The sequence below is a fragment of the Ursus maritimus genome, unplaced genomic scaffold, assembly GCF_017311325.1.
Source record: "Ursus maritimus isolate PB19 unplaced genomic scaffold, ASM1731132v1 scaffold_22, whole genome shotgun sequence".
NCBI classification, from domain to species: domain Eukaryota; kingdom Metazoa; phylum Chordata; class Mammalia; order Carnivora; family Ursidae; genus Ursus; species Ursus maritimus.
This window is the reverse complement of record NW_024424675.1, coordinates 15,517,403-15,535,871: the sequence shown is the minus strand read 5'-3', so window position 1 is coordinate 15,535,871 and position 18,469 is coordinate 15,517,403. Positions and strand designations below refer to the sequence as shown.

Genomic DNA, 18,469 nt, shown 5'->3' with positions numbered 1-18,469 from the left:
AAAATATTATACTCCTCCATCATTCAAATGTGAAAGCATCCAGCAGAACTTTGAACATGCATAAACTCAAGCTAGTCTTGAAAATACAATTTACAAAAAAAATCCAGGAAACCAAGAAGTCAAGTCAAGAACGAGGGAATGAAGAAGCTATGAAGATTGTAGTAAGTAAGCATTGAACTCATTTCAGTGAAAACTAATATTAAACAATCTTGGAAATTATTGTTACATAAGAGGATGTTTTCTATTTTGATGGTATAAAAGTAATAATATATTAAGAAAATTGGGAGAGAAGGGGAGAAAGAAAAGAAGGAGAGTAGGTATAAGAGGCTAATTTCTTCGTTTTTTTATAGCAGTGAGTCAACTGATACGGTCTACAATTGAAACAGGTTTATGATAGAAACAAAAAAATCACTCCAACCTGTTAAACTTTTCATAATTTTAAAAATATATGAGTGGGAAATTTTATGCTATATTTTTTAAAGCATTTACCTTAATTTTAAGAATTGCTTCAGTTTCGCTTTCTCTTCTACTGAATTCAAGCACAACTAGGTCGAATATTTTACTTAAAAGTAACATTTATTGTGTAGTCCTATTCTAGTAAAGCCATTTCTATCCATCCAATTGCTATTTATTATATGTGTACAGCAATATCTGAAATAATATTCATCTATGTGGTAAAATATATTATTTTGTTTTTACTCTGTTGAGTTGCTTGAAATCCTTAAAGATTTTTACAAAAATGCTGATTTTTCAGAATAATAATATGAAAACAAAATACATGTCAGAACTTGTTATTATATTATCTCTCCTAATAATAATTATTATTAATAAGACTTTGAATGCCGGTTTCTAATCCATGATCTGTTCTCACGTAGTTCACCATGCTATGTCCTCATTTCACAGCTGAGAATCTGAGGGTTAAATAATGTTAAGGTTAAATAATGTTAAGGTTGAATAATGTTTGTTTCACCTCGCTTGTCACTCTGATCTTCAGGACCCTAATCCAGTGCTTTTGGTCAGGTTGGCCTTGACCCTCTCTTAGTGAGGTTAGTAATGAAGCTTTAACACAATGGGAAGCGTATTACCATAAATGACCCTATCAACAAGAAGATCCCTGTTAGAAACAGACTGAGGAGTTTGACTATAATGGGAAACAAATCAGCTTTCAAGACGGATGATCTAAGCAGGGATACAGCTCGGAAACCAAGCCCGGTCTCTTCCCCAGTGATACTGCATCCAATGAACAAACAAAATCAATTTACTGTTTGCTTGAATTCAACCCTTGTTTGGGCATTATTCAGGGTAGCACAATTCTTGGTTTTCAGAACATTCCGGAAAATTTTCAGTTGAACCCATGCTCATTATCTAAAAATGGTATTCAGAAAAATATCAGTGGAGAAACAAACAGATAACTGGATAAAAATAAGCAGTTCTTACTTCCCCCAACCAACTAGGGGCAACCACATGAGGGAGAAAAGAAGATAGCTATTGCTCAAGGTAGATTTGTATAAAGACAGGAAATTGCATCTTTTAAAGTGGATAAGATTTCCCATCACATAAACATGTAATAATAGCCTTCCATCATTTGGGTTAACATTTATATTACCTAAAATAAACTCTCATCGTGATGTCGTTCTATTATTGGCATGTGACAGAGTGCGTGTTGAAGCAAATATAAGTTCAGAAAGCATCCTCTATCTTCATGTGATAAGAAACCTTCAGACTTTCCTAAACAGACAAACTTTGTTTTGTTGCTATGCAACCAACATGCGATGTAGTCCATCAGACAGTAAATAGATTATGAATTTTACAATGAAAAGTCTTTTCTCCCTGTTTGAGAACAAGCCACAACTTCCTTTCATGCTGTCCTAATCCACCACAACCCTCTAAAGCTGTTGCACAAATGTGAATGTTTTGGCAAGATAAATAAATGAATGAATAACACAGCAATGACACAGAGGCCGTTTGCAAACTGCACGCTAAGAAGTTTCGATACCATTTGATTCATTCCTATAAGACTGTGATCCTGAGGTCCCCGAGCCTGATGGAGAGAAGGAAGTTTACTTCACACCCCCAGTCTTCCAGGTAGCAGAACGTATGCAAGCTTAAACAACAGAGGTTCTGAGGAATTCTGCGGGCAGGCTCCCATCGGTGCTACATGTCTCAGACACGACTCTGGGTAGGGGCGTTAGAGGGATTTTAGCCATGAGGGAAACATCTGTGAGGACAAGACGTGACAGGCATCGAGAACCCGTGACTCACGGGCCAGACGTAGGCCACAACCATGTTTAACATGAACTGCACAAGGTTCGAGATGTTAAATAGTCACCAAAGTTTAAAATCTCTGTAAAAATGTAGATGTCTCGCTCTTTTCTTGAAAAATCGAAAAATAAAACTGAGCTTTTATTTTCACAAAAATCAGTGGGGATCGGCTTTCAGTAGAAGCACTGCAAACATCCCAAGCATAGTAGGAGGATGGACCGATAAATTGTGGTATTTTTGACACTGGATTTACTACAGAGCAATAAAGAGAACTAACTGCAGATACACTCAACAACGTGAATAGATTTCACATACATTGTGCAAAAGAAACCAAAAACAAAAGCACATACTGTATGGTTTCATGTGTACAAAGTTTACGAACTGCCAAAAGTAATACAGTGGTTAACAGAAGTTAGTGTACGTTTTCTTCTGGTAGAACGGGCAGTTTTGGAGATGATGGAAATGTTCTGAACCTTGATCTGGGCCATGGTGGTGGCAGTGATGTGGGTGTGTATGTAAAATGTACCCACCTATGCACTTAGGTTTCAACACTTGACACACCTCACTGTAAGTCCTTTATACCTCACTAAGAAAGGAAAGTTCAGCAAAAAGAAATTGATTGGCTAAGGAGAAGCTGCCCTTTCTGGTGGGACATGGTCCACGCCCAACAGCTGGCTCATGACATGATGGGCCTGGCAAATCTGATTCGATGCTTCTTGCCCTAGTCTAGATGGGTGGGTCTCACAGTACGATGCGAGATGAGCAGTGTCAGCCTCACCTGGAAGCGGGGGAGAAATGCAGATTGCCAGCCCCCTCCCCAGACCTGCTGCATCAGAATCTGTGGGCATGAGGCTTAGCACTCTGTTTTAACTGGTCCTCCAGGTTTGAGGAACACCACTCCAGAGCACTATACTCATTCAATAACATCCCAGAAAAGCAGAGTTGGCCTATATTAAACTATCCATTCTCTTCTATAACTTCCCCAACATATTTCAGAAAACTCAGCATAGTCCATACATGCAATGGAATATTCCTCAGCCATCGGAAAGGATGAATCCCACCATTTGCATCGACATGGATGGAACTGGAGGGGATTATGCTAAGTGAAGTAAGTCAAGCAGAGAAAGACAATTATCGTGTGGTTTCACTCATATGTGGAACATAAGCAATAGCACAGAGGACCATAGGGGAAGGGGGGGGAATCTGAAGGGGGAGGTATTAGAGAGGGAGACGAACCATGAGAGACTGTGGACCCTGGGAAATAAACTGAAGGTTTCAGAGGGGAAGAGGGTGGGGGAGGGGAGAACAGGGTGATGGTAATAAGGAGGGCATGTGTTGGGATGAGCACTGGGTGATATATATAACTAATGAATCATTGAACACTACATCAATACTAATGATGTACTACCATACAGTGGCTAACTGAGCATAATTTTTTAAAAAAAGAAAAAGAAAATTCAGCAACAGAAAAGCTAGTTGGTTCCCTTAGAAAACTACTATCAAGTTCAAGCAACAAATCTTCAGAAAAAGATGTGCAACCAGTGGGCCCCATTCCTGCCTTAGCCATCAGATAGCTTTAGTTTTAAGATGATTACAACTGGGCTGGAGACACTCTCAAAGAAGAATGACAACAACTTTATATCTTTCTGTTGATGGAAATTATATATACTACAGAGGCTTCGGTGGTATTAGAATTCTGAAGAAAAAATGAAAATCTACATTCAAGGAGGTAGCATGGCTCTGGGCGTTCATAAAAGTGTTCAGAAATTCACAAATTAAGGGGCACCTGGGTGGCACAGCGGTTAAGCGTCTGCCTTCGGCTCAGGGCGTGATCCCGGCATTGTGGGATCGAGCCCCACATCAGGCTCCTCTGCTATGAGCCTGCTTCTTCCTCTCCCACTCCCCCTGCTTGTGTTCCCTCTCTCGCTGGCTGTCTCTATCTCTGCCAAAAAAAAAAAAAAATCTAGAAATTCACAAATTAAGAGCACTAATCCCCATCTCATATAACTTGCTTAAAACTTAACTTAAAACACCATGTGTAGGGACGCCTGGGTGGCACAGCGGTTAAGCGTCTGCCTTTGGCTCAGGGCGTGATCCCGGCATTCTGGGATCGAACCCCACATCAGGCTCCTCCACTGGGAGCCTGCTTCTTCCTCTTCCACTCCCCCTGCTTGTGTTCCCTCTCTCGCTGGCTGTCTCTATCTCTGTCAAATAAATAAATAAAATTTAAAAAAAAAAAACAAACATGTGTGGATGTCCACTTGCTGGGAAAGTTATTGACTTTTTGTTTTCACCACCCAACCACATTCTATGATGTAGTCAGATAGACATCCTGTGCCAACAGCAAGGCATTTCTGAATCAGTTGGGGGAATCAAAGGGGTGCTTATTATATACCTAGCAATTGATTAATATTAATTGCAAGTGCATTAAACAGTTACATGATATGACAGTAATATTCCTTCTTCACACTTGGAAAAAACTTTGAAGGATAACTGTTCCTTTTTATCAGACTAAATGATTCTTTTTTATCAGGGTAAATTAATATTTTTAGAAAGAAAGCACTATGTTTGTGTCCATCATAACATTTAGGAAAGGCCCAGCATTTAAGGGAAGGGAAAGAGGGAGGGAGGGAGAGAGAGAGAGGTCTGAGAATAATAAAACATCATAAAAAAACAATAAAACATAACAATCGTATTTTTAGGTTAGCGATTCTCTCAATTGTTTCATTTAATATTTCACAGTGGTTGAACAACCAGGGAGATGGTGATACATACATTTCAAAATTACGTTGGCTACCAAGTTCACCTCTAATCTGCCAAATGCCCGGTTTGGGGAATAAATTTAAAAGTCATGTGACAAGGACTTCACACTCACACTACCAATAGGGCTGCACAGGATTCCACGCTCAGAAAAGGGGCCTCACACTTGCGTTTCATGTTCTATGGTGGTTGGACTGAAATTCTTAATAATTTCATCTTTGAGTTTGCATTTTATAAGTCAAAGTCAAGGGACAATGAAACATGTGCTAGGGGCTTGGAGCCTAGAATCACACAATGTCCCATCTCCTGCCATCTGCGTCCACCTCCCCTGAATGAGTCCTTGGCGGACTCACCCACCTGCAGGTGGCGCTGTCCACTCCTGGCAGGGTCCCGGGCGCAGGCGCAGAAGAGTCAGGGCTTATCACAGGGCCGTGGTCAAACCCTTCTGAGGGTCTACGCTTGCCGCGTGAGTATCCTCATGCTCCAGGAAACGTGACATTAAATAGCAAACAAAAGATACCCTGACAGGTTAAGAGAAAAACTGTGGAGGGAAGGAAAGGCCTTTTTCCTACTTTTTGAACAAGGGGCCCACACTTTCATTTGGCACGATCCTCACAAATCACAGATCATAGCTGGCCATATGACCGTAAGTGGAAAAAAACGCAAAAGAATAAAGAAGAGCTAGAAAGCATAGGAGAATTAATGAGCAACGGGGCAGTGACTAGGGTTCAGAGATTAAAATGGTTGAATTTCATATTGTTACAAATGGACCAGATATATTCTTTTCAAAGATGCTTTATTTGTTTCTGATTAAGAAGTAATACAAGTATCGTAAAATATTCAGATAGACGCAGACACTGAAGATGGGAACAAAAAGCTACATTCAAAGAAGTAGCATAAATCAGGGTGTTAAAAAGTATCTAGAAAGTCACCAGTTACCACCAACTCATCCTAATTCTATCAAGAGCTGACTCCTCAGCGTTGGGAATTTAGATCTAGGCAAGAATCTAGGCAAGTCCAACCTTTTGAACCTGAGCTTACGATTTAGGAACGCTGCTTTAAGGATACCTAAACACAATGCAGGTTAATAAACAGTGAGATCATTATCTTTTTACCTCACGGGTAGTTACCTCCCATTTTACCAAAGGCTATCTTTTGTTTTTCAGCACCTTAGCCTGCCAGGGGATGACGTTGTCTAAACACATTTTCAATGTTTTCTTTTTAACAGTTAATATATTTCCAGGATGCAAGTCCATTTCTTTCTAAAAGGTTCCTAGGACACCCATTGAAAAGTCAAAAGCAATGAGCTCAAAGGAATTGCTATTTTGTTGGAGAAGAACGACACCCTTTGTGTTGAAGTGGGGGATTGCAGACTGTGGTCACTCTCAGCACAGTGTCTCTTTGTCAAGTAATACATGCCGAAAAAAAAATAATACAGATGGGAAAATATTGTGCACTGTCAGATCTTGGAAACGGCCGAAGGATTTTTCCTCACCAATGTCTTGTCGATGACTTTCACATTCTGGCATCCTGAAAAAATAATGCATACATTTAATATGAAATGAATGCAATAATAATCAGGCAGGTAATCGTTTTCCCAAGGAATGTAAAACTTGACAAATGTAAGGTTTATGATTCCAGGCAGGCTTGCCAAATCTTATGTGGCATGAGACCACTTTTATTACCTAAACAGTCCTTAACACAAAATGACTGGCACATATTTTTATTAACACAAAGAGTATATTCTTTCTGCCACATTTAATAGAGAGTCAGCGGCTGAAAGCTCTCTTTTAGGATATGTCTGTAGCAAATTAAAATGCATAGTGAGGATTCACAGAATGGCATTCTTCTCTCCCTGAGGCTGTGTCTGCACAGACTCAGTGCGGTAGCAGATATGGATCACAGAAAAGGAAACCCTCATTACCTTCAGAAGTAGATAATTGACTCAAAGGCATTCTTTGCATCGAGAGGTCCATTCTAAGTCAAAGTCAAAGCAGTCGCTAGTAATAATGGCGCTTATATTTTACTCATTTCTCCAGCAAATACTGTTTGTGTGCTGGGTGCTACTCTAAACACTGAAAATACTGCATTGAGGACAACAGACAAAGATCCCGGCCTCATGCTTTTTATATTCTCCAGAGGAAAAGAGAATATTTAGGAAGAAGATCATCTGATAGATGACGTATCGGTGATGGGTGCTATGGGAGAATAATGAAATAGTCTCAGGGAGAGAAAACTGGCAGCTGAATGGGTGGGCGGGGGATGGATTGCCATTTTAAATAGGGTGGTCAGGATGGCACCCTTTGAGAAAATACATTTTCAGTGAAGACTTGGAGGACAGTGGCCATGCAGACATGTGGGGGGAGAGCATCCAGGCAGATAGGATAGCCAGTGCAAAAGCCTTCGGGCTGAAACATGTCTGATGTAGACAGGGAGCAGCAGGGGGTAAATGTGGCCTGGGCAGAATAAGCAGGGGTGACAGTAGTAGGAGTTGAGGTCAGAGAGGTGACAGAGGTCAAGCCACATAAAGGGCTTATAGACCATTGTAAGGACTTGGGCATTTACGCTGAGTAAACAAACCAAGAGCCATTGGAGGGTTCTTATCAGAACAGTGGCGTGATGTGAATTCATGTTTGAACAGCTCATTCTGACTGCTGTGATCAGAACAGGCTGGGAGGAGAGGGAGGCAAGGTGGACAGACAAATCGGCCATGCCCAAGGGGAGAGAGCCTCTGATTAGGAAGAAGCACAGAGAAACCATTGCAGTAGGAAGTGAGGTCAGGTTCTGATCGCGTTTTGCAGATAGAGCTCCTGTCAAGGTGAGGGTGTGAGGGAAATGAGGAGTCAAAAGTGACTCAGGATTTTTGAAACAACAGTACTAACATGAACTGAGGCTAGAGGGTCTGCTGGTGCAGCAGTTTCAATAGGAAAATTTAGCAGTTTCACCTGGACCCCCCAGTGGAGGTGTTGACTAGCCAGTTAGATTTTCTTGTTCGCGTGTTATGAGATGAGAAGCAGTAGAGGATAGCGTTCGCCCTTCAGGTACTCACACTCGCCCAAACAGCCCTGATGAGATTGTCAAAGATAGAGGCAAAGTGCCTGTTCCTGGCTGTGGCCTCCCTCGGGTCAGAGAGTGCTCTGTCTTAGAGGTGTAAACACGAAGCCAACTTCAAATGTCATTACAACCCAAATGACTCCATCTTCTTCCCCCTCAAATCTACTGCTCTCCACCAAAACGCCCACAAGAAGAGAAGAAAGGTGGGAAGGAGAATGGCAAGTCTTACCACTCAGAGCCATGGCCAGTCGGAATTCTTCCTTTAATATCTCGAGGACATCTTGAACACCTTTCTCTCCCTAAGCAAGTAAAAGATAACAAATCTTTGGGGTAAGTCTGTCTGACTCGATTCATGCATTTATCTCACTGTTGTTCTGTTTTATATGTTTACTTCATTGTCCTCCAATTACCTGGGAAGCCAAGCCCCAGATGATCGGTCTCCCCACAAACACAGCCTTGGCTCCCAGGGCTAGAGCTTTCAGAACATCAGTGCCTTTCCGAACACCGCCGTCCAGGAAGACTTCCACCTTCCCTTCCACGGCCTCCACGATTTCCGGCAGAGCATCAATCTGCAGGGAGGAGAGGTCAATCATGTGATGTCACGCATGTTGAAGTGTACCCAGCTCAACCCCCATGGCCATTGACCATCTGACGAGGGTTTAGCCTGAAAGAAGTTAAGCAGGTTTGGAATCAACTGTACAATTATTCCCTCCTGGAAGAAAAAGGGTGCAAATGTCAGTACCTAAAACACCAACTAAATTTGGAGCTGAGTGGCTTATTTTTATTTCGAAGTTCAAGACTTTTTTTTTCCGTTCCTGATGTTCAAATTCAAAGATCATGATTTTTAAAAACATAAACAAAATTTTAGTACACGTAATGACCTTTTAGAGCTATGCTTTATAAAATGCATAGAAGTATCTTGCTCATATAAATTATTTTGTGCATTATTTACCCTTGAAAAATCAATTGATCAATTATAATTAGTTAAAATTAGTTAAAATTAATACTTAATGGATAGTGGAAGTGGTGTATAAAAATGCAAGCAGGGCTAGCAATGAAAAACCTGATTTCCCCAACCAAGATCTTTTGTATCCAGCCATATATTAGAGAACTCTCTATGAAAATATTTTTCTTGCTTTAAAAGTAGTATGACCACAGGTACCTTAAAGGTCCTCATCTTGATTGACAATTGATGATGGGCTTGTATCAGCAGCAGAGAATACAAAAGATTCATAGAGATTGATCTGGTGGATTGCAATATGGTTCCTGATCCTTCACACCACTCTGAAACCCCTCCTTTTTCCAAGGTAACTTTGCAGTATTTCCTGCTAAAGGGCACTGGCCTGCTCCTTGACATTGGCCTTGGCCTTGCCACTTACTTTGGCCAATAGCATGTGAGCAGAGATGGCAGAGTGCCATTTCTGGGCATAGACCTTAAAGGACCTCATGCATGTCAACTTTCTCTGGCACCTGTGCCACTTACCATGAGAGGACCACCCCCTGGGCACTACTTTCCCTTTAGCTGGGCCCCCAGAGTAAATACTCAGGAATTCAGGAAGCAGAGTTAGCCCAGCTAAGCCCAGCTGGACACGAAACTTGGAGCACAGCCACCTAACCAGTACCAAGTCCAGATCAGCAGACTGCCCCTCCCTCGCCCCGGCCAGTTGACACAAAGTTTCACGGGAATAAACGACTGTTGATTTAAATCACTGACTTTGGAATCTGTTGTTTCGTAACATCATGTGGCAATCGCTAGTAGAGTTGGCTAATAGCCAACAGAGTTAATAACTAATAGCTGACACAGTTGTCTATTTTACGTAAATCTTTGCACTTGTGAATGGAAGCAATTCTCAAGGTGGCCTGTAAGTCAAAATCTGTAGAAATTACCCACATTCATTCCCAAATATTTGAGTATAAAATTAAGTCTGATTCCCATGTAAGATGCCTGCTGAAGAAGCGACCATGCATCCGAGTGTGGTTTTTCTAGACATTAATTCTGTTGAAATCACTCAAAGGCTTTCCCACTTCTCCCCCCAAATTGTAGAGGCTCAACTTAAAGAGAGTTTTATGTAAAAGGCTGAAGACCAAACCCGGCTACGGATTTGGAGGAAGTGAAGGCAACTTTTGGCGCGCAGCCCGTAAGTGTTTGGCGGGTAATGTGATTTTCCCCTTTTCCTTTTGGCTTTTCTGCCTTGCCAAACATGCTTTGGATCCATTTACATATGTCCCTTTACCTAAACATAGTCCTCCTTTTACAGTCAGGCAAGTTACATCAACATATAAATGCTACAATTTCCAAGAGATGATGCAAGCTATAATTAAGCGTATTTCCCCATTTGAAACCAAAACCAAAGAAAAATATTAGCTAGCCTGGGTTCAATACACATTTTCAAAGTCACGCAAATCAAGTCTGTTTACGTTATTTCCAACGCCCAACCTGGCCTAAAAGGAAACTAACAGGGATACTTAAAACGTGAATTCTGGGCTATATAACGGAACCCAGATTGGTGTTTTGTGTGTTTGTGGACAAGGATGTTCTATCCATTGCCGAACGTTTCTATCTTCCCCCTTTTTCTTTCGGTAGCTGCAGTTTTAATGGGTGTATATTTCAGAGAATAATTCTGATCAGAGGAGATTAAATAAATAAATACACTAGACAAATCCACTATTTTACGACTGTTATGTTTCCTCTTTCCAGCTTGCTACACGTCGGAGAGACCATTCATTTTGGCTTTTCTTTCCTTCGTGATTCTTCAGACAACGAATGGTGGGCTCACCTCCGGTGGGGTTAATCTGCAGGAAAATACACTAAGATCCCGATGTACTGGCTAACTCATCCATCTATTCACTGACTTAGCAAACACTTTATTGAGGACCCTGTATATTCAAGCCACAATGCCAGACGGTCTAAGGGAGCCAGCAAGAATCCCACAGGGTTGTGACTCACAAAGAGATTATTCCCATTCCTGCTCAAGTCACACTCTTCCAGGATGTTCCCTGTCCCACAAAACTACTCACAGGGAGGGCCCACCTTTCTATCTTCCCATAACATCCATTGGTATACTCTCTATTGCTCATGTTTTGGGCATGGAACACTTTAAAGTCTCAAACCAAAGCGAGGTGCCTGGATGGCTCAGTCAGTTAAGTGTCTGAATTTTGGTTTCGACTCAGGCCCTGATGTCAGGGTTGTGAGATTGTGGATTGTGCCCTGTGTCTGCCTAAGATTCTCTCTCTCCGTCTTCCTCTGCCCCCTCCCAACCAACTCTCTCTCTCTCTCTTTCTCAAAAAAAAAAAAAAAAAAAAAAAAAAGTTTTCAAACCAAAGCAACTGAACTAGACAAAAGCAGATAAAGCCAGAGCTGCTTTAGTTAAAAGCAAGAAGAGTCAGAGTTCAGGTTACTGTCCAGAAATCTGCCCTGACTCTCTACCCCACCCCACCAATCATACTTTACCAGGCAGCCCTGGATGGGGTTCCTACTAAGCACCCTTAGAAAATCACTGGTTCCTGTAGGCTTGACTGATTGTTTGCAATTGCAAGAATGGCTACAATTATTTCCCTCCTTATCTTCATTTCCCTGCAACATGATATTTCTGCTCCTCCCAGAGAGGAGAGAAATGAGGCTAGAAGAGTCTATTTCCCCATCCTTTGCATCTAAACTACCCTTGGGACCTGCTTTCACCACTAGAATGTAGAGAAAACAGAGCAGAGAGAAGCTACAATCTCAAAAGGCCTTGTACATTTGCACGTACCTTCTAGGAAACCTACCATCTCATGAGAACCAGCCTACCTAACATGCTAGATGTGAGACAACACAGAACTGTCCCTGCTGAAGTCACCCCACACTAGCCTATCCTATTCACCCCAGCAGCTGACCACATGCATATGAGTGAGCCCAGCCAAGACCAGAAAAACTTTCTAGTGGATCTCAGCCCAAATTGCAACTCACAAAATTATGACATGACTAATAGCTATTGAATTTTGGCCAGTAACTTTCAGAGTGGTTTGTTACCCAGCAAAAGCTAACTGATACATCAAGTTTTTGTCAAAGATAGAATTGCATGGATCCCTTTTAAAGGAAAAATAGGGGCACCTGGGTAACTCAGTGGGTTGGGTGTCTGATTCTAGATTTTGGCTCAGGTCATGATCTTGGGGTCATGAGATCGAGCCCCACATTGGGTTCCACACTGGGCATGGAGCCTGCTTAAGATTGTCTCTCTCCCTTGCCCTCTGCTTCCCACACCACCCCCAGTCACTCTCTCTCTCTCTAAAAAATAAAAATAAAAAAAAAAATAATAATAATAAATAAAAATAATAAAAATAAAAGGAAACATAAAATCTCTTCAGATCTCATAGAACATGCCCAGGGACTCAATTTTGGAAACCACTGACTGAACAACCCAAATATTACTTTATGAAAATTTTTATAGTTGAACGTTTTCACTAGAAAAAATGCCATATTTTTAAGTTCAAAGTATATGGGTCCAGTTAGCATCAAAACAAAATGAAAACCATTAAAACAAAAATACTTCTAGGGTTCAAAGACTCCAGAGAGTCTGTTTTTAGACCCCAGTTTGAGACATTTCAGAACTGTGGATTTTGAAAATGAATTTGACACCGTCATTTTGTTCCCTAATTACTTCAAGAGCAATCTTTTTTTCCCCCCCAAGTAAGCTCTACACCCAACGTGGGCTTGAATTCACAATCCCAACTCAAGAATCCCACGGTCTACCCACTGAGCCAGCCAGGCAACCCTCTTTAAGAGCAATCTTGGCCACATTATGACCTTGAGTGTAAGGACATCGACATGAGCTTAATTTGTAACTGTTTGCTCATCTCAAAACCTACACACTGAGGGAAAAATATCTTCACCGTAAACCGAATCTAATCTCCCATTTCTCTCACCATCGGGGGCCTCAAACGTGCTCTAGAGTATGAGGCAAAACCCAAGCAAGCGTCTCCTCTCTTCCCACAGCTTGCAAAGGGGAGTGTCATTGTTTTTTTTAAAACAGTCTCCGAGACCACAGCTCAAAAAGCCCTTTTAGATAAGTTTCCATATCCCCTCAGCCAGAGGGAAATAAATCACACCATTTAGATATTTTCCCCTTAAAATCTAGTTAGATTTGATTTCAGTAGATTTAGATTTTATTTTTAGAAAACAAACTTAATTTGGCCGACACACTAAGTCTATGTCTTCAGACACAAGAGATGCATAAATCTGCAAAAGAGCCTCGAGCTGTGACCAACTTCTCCTCTCTGCCCAGAGGAGGTCTTCATTCTCCACCTCTCTTTTTTTTTTTTTTAAGATTTTATTTATTTATTCGACAGAGAGAGAGACAGCCAGCGAGAGAGGGAACACAAGCAGGGGGAGTGGGAGAGGAAGAAGCAGGCTCATAGCGGAGGAGCCTGATGTGGGGCTCGATCCCATAACGCTGGGATCACGCCCTGAGCTGAAGGCAGACGCTTAACTGCTGTGCCACCCAGGCGCCCCCATTCTCCACCTCTCTTTACCTGCCGGCGACATTTAACATCACCGAAGAAGACGGGTCTCTAATAAGTAAACCTGAATTGGAAAGGACTGAAAACGCCCAGTTTTGTGATTTGATTCTGGACTGTGATCCTACATGAGGTTCATTCCTACCTTTAGTGCTTTAGGAAAAACTGTGAGTACAGATACAGGCCATCCGATATTCCCCGGCAGTCATTTAGTCTGTCCTAAGGCCCACACAACTGGTCTTTGGATTTATCTAAATCAACCTGCTAGTTCAATGAAAGAGTAATCCACTACTACTTGACAAAACTATTTGTCCTACCGTACAAACACTGTACAAATAGTTGTATGAATAAATTCATTGGTCATCCCAATTAAAGCCATCCGTATAATAACTATGACTGAATGACTCTGATAACATCTGATAACCCTCTTGGGGCTAATTGCTCTCCTTCACAGTTTTAATCCAGTCCCACAGCTTTCAAGCCAGTTTGGCTTACCTTTGTATCTAGACTCTGGATTCTGATTTGCCTGGTACAGTGTGTACAGTGTCTGAAAAACCATAGATGCACATTGGAATCTCATGGGTAGCTTTAAAAAATACTGGTGCCTCTGCCCCCCCTCCGCCCCCAGATATTCTGATGAATTGATCTATTGTGCAGCTTGTGAATCAGGATTCTTTAAAGTTCCCCAGACGATACTATTCCTTTCCCCCCCCCCACCGACCCTCTCTCTGCTGCTTCTCAATCCCCACATCCACAAGAAATTTCAGTCTTCCCCTCCTCCTGACTTCTTGTACCAATGATCTCAAACTTCACCCAAGCCCTTTATAATTACAGCTGTCTGTTAGCTCCTCTTCTCGGATTCTCATGACGTAATCATTTCTTTCATACTCTAATTTACATTATACCTTTCCATGTACCTATGAAAACAAGAATAACCCCTGCCCACAAAGGACTTATTATTTCACAGTGAATTTTATAAAGTTTACAAATAAATGTATTGGATGAATGAATGATCTAATGCAAGCAGATAAATGCCACGAAATTTAAAAGCCAAGATCTCATCTATTTGCACACACTTTACCGTGAATGTTCTCACCCACAAAAGACACAGAAAAGAGCCAGACACAGAGACAGTCAAACTGTGATGGAAATGAGAACTCCAAAGGGAAATCGCAGCATTTGCTGAAACTCACAGTGGCTGGCACCCCATCAAGTTGTCGTGCCCCGTGATTCGACACCAAGATCCCATTCAAGCCATGCTTAACTGCTTCCCGGGCATCATCACCTGGAAAGAGCAAGACAGCCATTGTATGAAAAAGGCAACTTAACAGAAGGCTTGGGTTTAGAAGGTGAAAGATCCCAGTAAAAGGGAGCCTAACCTCGCACATCTACACCTTGCTCAGAACCTTTCGCATAGAAATACACCAACGGTTAAGGTCTAGAATAGTAGCGACAGTTTCCTTGGCCAAAATGTTAGCACTTTTAACAATTGAATCATGACATAAAATTTTCAGTAGACAGCAAATTGATATGCAGTTAAAATGTATTTGTTCTCACAAGGGAGTACTCCTGTTAAGTGTTTTTATAATTATTAACAAGATCATACCATTTAGCCTTTAGCAGAATTATTCCTCTGCAAGTTGGATAGCATAAAAGAATACATAAGTGGCAAACACCTGGAGCGTAACATGGAGGGAACAAGTCTATTCCAAAACCATTCTTTAATACAAAGTTATGTCTTCAATAATTATCTTAAGTTATATTGTTCTATAATTAAATGTACTTTGCCCATTGAAGTATATAAAAATATACAAAAATTAAACTTATAGGCTATGTCTCTAATCATGCTTCAAAATATATTGACTTCTGAAAATATGGTTTTAAAATAGATTAGGGACGCCTGGGTGGCTCATTTGGTTGTGTCTGCCTTCGGCTCGGGTCAGGATCTCAGGGTCCTGAGATCGAGCCCCATGTCAGGGCTCCCTGCTCAGTGGGGACTCTTCTTCCCCCACTTCCTCTGTGTTCTCTCTCTTTCTTTCTCTCAAATAAGTAAAATCTTTAAAAAATAAATAAAAAATGAAATAGATTAACATTCTCTCAAATAAATTTCCAACTCATTTTTTATATTTTATATTTTAAACTCTTATTTTCTGCATGCTCCCAATAACAAACCATTAGCTAACAGAATCAGGAAAGTAACACTGGTTCTCAAATTTAACACTCAAAAATACTTGGTCTAAGGTTGTGGTGAAAATCAGATTTAGGAGATGTAACCAGAAGGATACAGAACATTGTATACATTCATAAATTCAGCAATGGAAATCAAGGGCAGATCTAACAAAGAATAATTTTAAAAGGACTCATAAAGGAATCTGTAATTCTAACTATTTTAAAGTTTTATGTTAAAACATCATTTTTCCAAGCTATGTTTTATTGAATGCTGGTTTTAAATATTCACATTTTTAAAAAGGATGCTAGTTATTCTTTTTCTTCTAACATTATAAGTAGATGAAAATGTTAAACTCATGTTTTACGGACTGAATGTTTGTGACCCCCCCTCCCCAAAGTTCATATGTTGAAACCCTCACCTCCAATGTGATAGTATCCTGAGATGGTGCCTTTGGAAAGTCAGTAGGATTTGATGAGGTCATGATAGTGGGGCTTTTTTGAGGGTATTGGTGCCCTTATAAGAAAACATCGGGGAGCTTGCTGGCCCCCTCCGCCAAGCCTTGCTCACACAAAGAACAGGTCATGTAAGGACAAAGGGAAAAGGTGGCCTCCACAACCTAAGGGAAGAGCTCACACCAGAAACTGACCAGGCTGGAACCCTAATCTCAGACTTCCAGCCTCCAGTGCTATGAGAAAACAAATGTTTGCTGTGAAAGGCCCACAGTCTATGGCATTTTGTGAGGCAGCCAGTGCTGACCTAGACATCATGTCCGTTGTGATATTGGTCTTGTTAGGATTCACCTTTAAGGAATGCTTGAGGAATCATAAAATCCAATGAAAGAGTATGAAAGGTGTTTTGCTACATGAATTGCCAGTGCTTCCCACCTAATTGCCTTGCATGTTATCTGTTTTCCTCTAAGCCTGTGCCATGTTATGCATTTTGCTATATACTCAATATCTGATCGATATTCTGCATTTATTTCATATTAAATATAAAATCTAGCTCCATACTCCTCACACAGAAAGCCTAAGGAGGCTCTGGGCCCAGGAGTGAGGGTGCAGAGGTCCTTTGGGTGTTGTTGTGAGTGCCACCTCAAGGATCTTCTCTTTCCTGCCCCCTGAACTGCTTCCCCTCCCCTCAAGGGACTTGCCTGCTGGAAAAAAAAAAAAAAAATCTTAGTCTGTTCTCAGAGTCCTATTCCCTTTCAAAAAGCCCATGTTCGGATCTCGGGAGGAGTTAAGATGGCGGAGGAGTAGGGGACCCCTTTTTCAGCCGGTCCCCCGAGTCGAGCTGGATAGGTACCAGACCAGCCTGAACATCCACGGAACCAGCCTGAGACGCAGGAAGACGCACCTGGATCTCTACAAATGAACATCTCCAGCGCTGAGTATTGAGGTACAAAGCGGGGAGCCATGAAACCGCGCACAGATATCGGAAGATAAACGGAAGGGGGAGGGAGCTGCCGCATTTGGGCGCCGGGAAGCAGTAGCCACTTGCACGGGGGAGCGGGCGGACTCGCGGACGGCACCCGCAAAACAGCAGACTGAGACCATGAGCTGGGATCGCGCCACCAGGCATCTCGCGGAACACCGGAATCCCGGTGCGCTCACTGGATCCAGACTGAGACCGGGAGATCCGGGAGCGCGCGGGGCGGCTGGCGGTGTTAGAAACACAAAGGACAGAGATGCGCCGGCCCTGGAAGTGAGGGCAGGGACGCCAGGTGTGGGGCGCACATCCCGGGACGCTGCAGGGTTGAGCAGCACCAACAGTAACAGAGTTAAAGTGGCCAGAACATCAGTGGAGAACGGGCCGCAATCCCTCTGTTCTGTGACAATTCGGCCTCTGCTGCTCTGACTCTCAGAAGAGGCACAACAAACCGCCAGGGAAAGCCACAAGAGAACAAAAGCCTGGAAATACCGGCTCACAGCGTGCCCATCCCCATCCCCCCTCCCAGGGGACGCGGAGACTCTACCCAAACAGGGTTGCCTGAGTATCGGCGCGGCAGGCCCCTCCCCCAGAACACAGAAGGCAGGCTGAAAAATCAAGAAGCCCACATCCCTAAGATCCCTATAAAACAAGGGCGCACGGACCTCAAAAGAAAGCTGGGGTAGCAATTTTCATATCAGACAGATTGGATTTTAAACTAAAGACTATAGTTAGGGACACAGAAGGGCACTATATTATTCTTAAAGGATGTATCCAACAAGTGGATATGACAATTATAAATATATATGCCCCCACCGGGGGAGCAGCAAGATACACAAGCCAACTCTTAACCAGAATAAAGAGACATGTAGATAAAAATATGTTAATAGTAGGGGACCTCAACACTCCACTATCAGCAATAGTCAGAGCACGGGAGCAGAAAACCAACATAGAAACAAGAGCTTTGAATGCCATACTCGACGAGTTGGACCTCATAGATATATATAGAACACTACACCCCAGAACCAAAGAATGCTCATTCTATTCTAATGCCCATGGAACATTCTCAAGAATAGACCATGTTCTGGGACACAAAACAGGTCTCAACTGATACCAAAAGACTGAAATTATTCCCTGCATATTCTCAGACCACAACGCTCTGAAATTGGAACTCAACCACAAGGAAAAATTTGGAAGAAACTCAAACACTTGGAGACTAAGAACCATCCTGCTCAGGGATGACTCGATAAACCAGGAAATCAAAAATCAATTTAAACCATTTATGGAGACCAATGAGAACGAAAA

At 42.0% G+C, this 18,469-nt stretch overlaps 1 protein-coding gene across 1 annotated transcript in view; it reads right to left on the bottom strand.

The window, feature by feature from the left end:
- Window positions 1-5,776: 5,776 nt before the first annotated feature.
- Window positions 5,777-18,469, bottom strand: part of HAO1 (hydroxyacid oxidase 1) — a 53,979-nt gene continuing 41,286 nt past the window's right edge. Inside the window, exons 5-8 of the mRNA XM_008703337.1 lie at window positions 14,763-14,854; window positions 8,487-8,645; window positions 8,306-8,375; window positions 5,777-6,552 (exon numbers count right to left, since the gene is read on the bottom strand). Of these exons, the coding sequence (XP_008701559.1) occupies window positions 6,482-6,552; window positions 8,306-8,375; window positions 8,487-8,645; window positions 14,763-14,854 (392 nt within the window). The 3' untranslated portion in view covers window positions 5,777-6,481. The remainder of the gene's footprint in view (window positions 6,553-8,305; window positions 8,376-8,486; window positions 8,646-14,762; window positions 14,855-18,469) is intronic.